At 59.3% G+C, this 2,409-nt stretch overlaps 1 protein-coding gene across 1 annotated transcript in view; it reads right to left on the bottom strand.

Moving 5' to 3' along the window:
• Positions 1-2,409, bottom strand: part of SLC12A7 (solute carrier family 12 (potassium/chloride transporter), member 7) — a 66,442-nt gene that overhangs the window by 38,691 nt on the left and 25,342 nt on the right. Inside the window, 2 exon segments of the mRNA XM_006900168.1 lie at positions 135-257; positions 576-670. Of these exon segments, the coding sequence (XP_006900230.1) occupies positions 135-257; positions 576-670 (218 nt within the window).

Here is a 2,409-nt window from a genome sequence, read left to right as displayed (position 1 = left end):
GGGGGAGTCGGCGGGCTGGGGGTCAGTGGGGAGTTGACGGGCTGGGGGTCAGTAGATGGGGGAGTCGGCGGGCTGGGGGTCAGCAGATGGGGGAGTCGGCGGGCTGGGGGTCAGCAGCTGGCGGGCAGCAGCACCTTGATCTCCTTGCGCCGGCTGTCCTCGTCCTCCTCGTGCTCCACCACGCCCTGGCTCAGGTTGGTGTAGTTGGCCAGCTTGTTGAGTAGCGAGGACACCATGGGGTTGCTGTCCATCTCCTCCTGTGGGGTCAGCACTGCTGAGCACTCGCGGCTGGGGAAGGTCACTTGGTCCCCAGCTGTAACTCTCCAGGACCACTGGGCCCCCGCCCAACTCCACCTCCTGCTTATCCCCCTGGAGACCCTCCTGGAAGCGGCTGTGGTCCGGGAGGCACAGGCCCTGGCACAACCTGGGTCAGAGGTCGGAGGTCAGAGGCAGGCCTCCTTCACAGGCATGGCCTACATGGAGGGGCTGGGCAGCCACAGAGCGAAGAGGTGGGGGTCTCTGCGAGGTGCAGCCTTGCCCACAGTTCCCCATCCGTCCCCTTCCTCCAGGGTTACCTCAAACAGGGCCATGTTCTTCCCTTCCAGAAAGTTCTCCCGCTCCGCCTCCACATTGCTGATGAAAGGGCTGGCCTCCCTGGCAGTGCCATCTCCTGTTGGGGACAAGGTGGTCACGTGCAGTGAGGCTGGCGATGAGCCACCACTCCTACCTCACCTCTCAAGGGAAATCCACACCCAGCACGTCCCTCCAGGCTGTCAGGTCCACAGCTGGGCAGCAGTGGGCACATGTGCCACCCACCCACATGCTCCGTCCACGTCAGACACACAGCTCATTCATGTCAGACACACACACACCGTCCACGTCAGACACTGTCCACAGCAGACACAGCACATTTCCATCAGGTGCACACACTGTCCACTCCCGTCAGGTGCACACACTGTCCAGGTTGGGCACCTTGTCCATTCCCTTCAGGTGTGTGGCCCATTCACAGTGGTCAGTCCCAGAAAAATCACTGGGAACCTGAGACTGGTGAATACCGAGCCATATATGGGGAAATCCAGGTCAGGCGCCCACAAGTCTCTGCCCCGCAGAGCAGGTGCCAGTCCTGTGCAGACCCCTCCCTGAGCATACACCGTGGGCACACACTGTCCACACCAGTCAGCAGCATGTGTGGGTGTGTGCACATGGAACCCTCTGATGGTACGCACAACCAGGGATTGGGGGACCCATACAGATGGCTGCCTTCAGACAAATCCCACCCGGGGTGAGGCAAACCCTCACACGCAGACATGGACATGTCAAGGAGTTCACGTCACACAGGCCCACTGTCACTGCCCACAGAAACATCAGGCAAGAAATCAAGGCACATTGCAGCGGCCAAACCTGCTGTCCATACAGGAATTCTTGAAAGTGCTGAAAAGCAAGGATGTCAGCTTAAAGACTAAGGTGCATGCGACCTAAACCATGGCCTTTTCCACAGCTTTGATGTACGTAAAATTCGGATGGTGGGAAAGGAAGAACGAAGAATTTCATTCTCTGCCTGGTGTTAGTGAAGGGCAGTGAATGTCCCCTAGACTGCCGGGGGGCCACCCTCAATGAAGTGGACTGAGTGTCTGTGCTGATGCGTTAATGCAGCAGTGAGTGAGGGTCCTGCCCTGCTGTTAATACAGTCACTGCAGTCAGAGCCGCCTTGTGGCCACTAACATGAGACTCCAGGTTTCTCACCGTGCCCACATGGATGGGCAGCCCCAGCAGTGCATGAGGCTGGCCTCTGGGGTCACGGCAGATTTAAGAAGTCATGAATGTGCACGCAAAGCCCACCACCCCGGGGTCTCCTGTAACCTGGTCATTCCGGGCCAGGAAAGCGTGGTCCCAGCAGTGACCCCGGAGACCTGGCCCCGCAAGGCTTCAATACAGTCATAAAGTCACAGGAGCTCAGTCCTCTCCTCACGGCCTCCCTAAGAGGCCATCCACTGTCGGCTGACCACACTCAGGCCACCACCTAGGTACAGAAAATCAGGAGCCAGGTGCCACTGAAGCCAACCTCTCAGAGCACATGTCCCCAACCTCTGCCACTTGGAGAGCATGCACCTCCACCTTGGCTACCCACAGACAGCAAGTGCCCCCACAGAGAGCTTGCACGCACCCCCACCTCACTGCCCACAGAATGCATGCACCCCACACCTCCACAACCCACAGACAGCACCCCACACCTCTACCACCCACAGAGAGCCTACACCCCCACATCTCCACCACCCACAGAGCATGCAGCCCACACCTGCATCACCCACAGAGAACATGTGCCCCCAGAGAGCTTGCACCCTTTACCTCACTGCCCAGAGTATATGCACCTCCACACCTGTACCACCCACAGAGAGCATGCACCCCCAC

This window comes from Elephantulus edwardii, unplaced genomic scaffold (genome assembly GCF_000299155.1).
Source record: "Elephantulus edwardii isolate Elephantulus edwardi_28Jun2011 unplaced genomic scaffold, EleEdw1.0 scaffold00274, whole genome shotgun sequence".
Classification (NCBI taxonomy): Eukaryota; Metazoa; Chordata; class Mammalia; order Macroscelidea; family Macroscelididae; genus Elephantulus; species Elephantulus edwardii.
The sequence above is the reverse complement of the archived record's forward strand: the minus strand, read 5'-3'. Positions and strand labels throughout refer to the sequence as shown.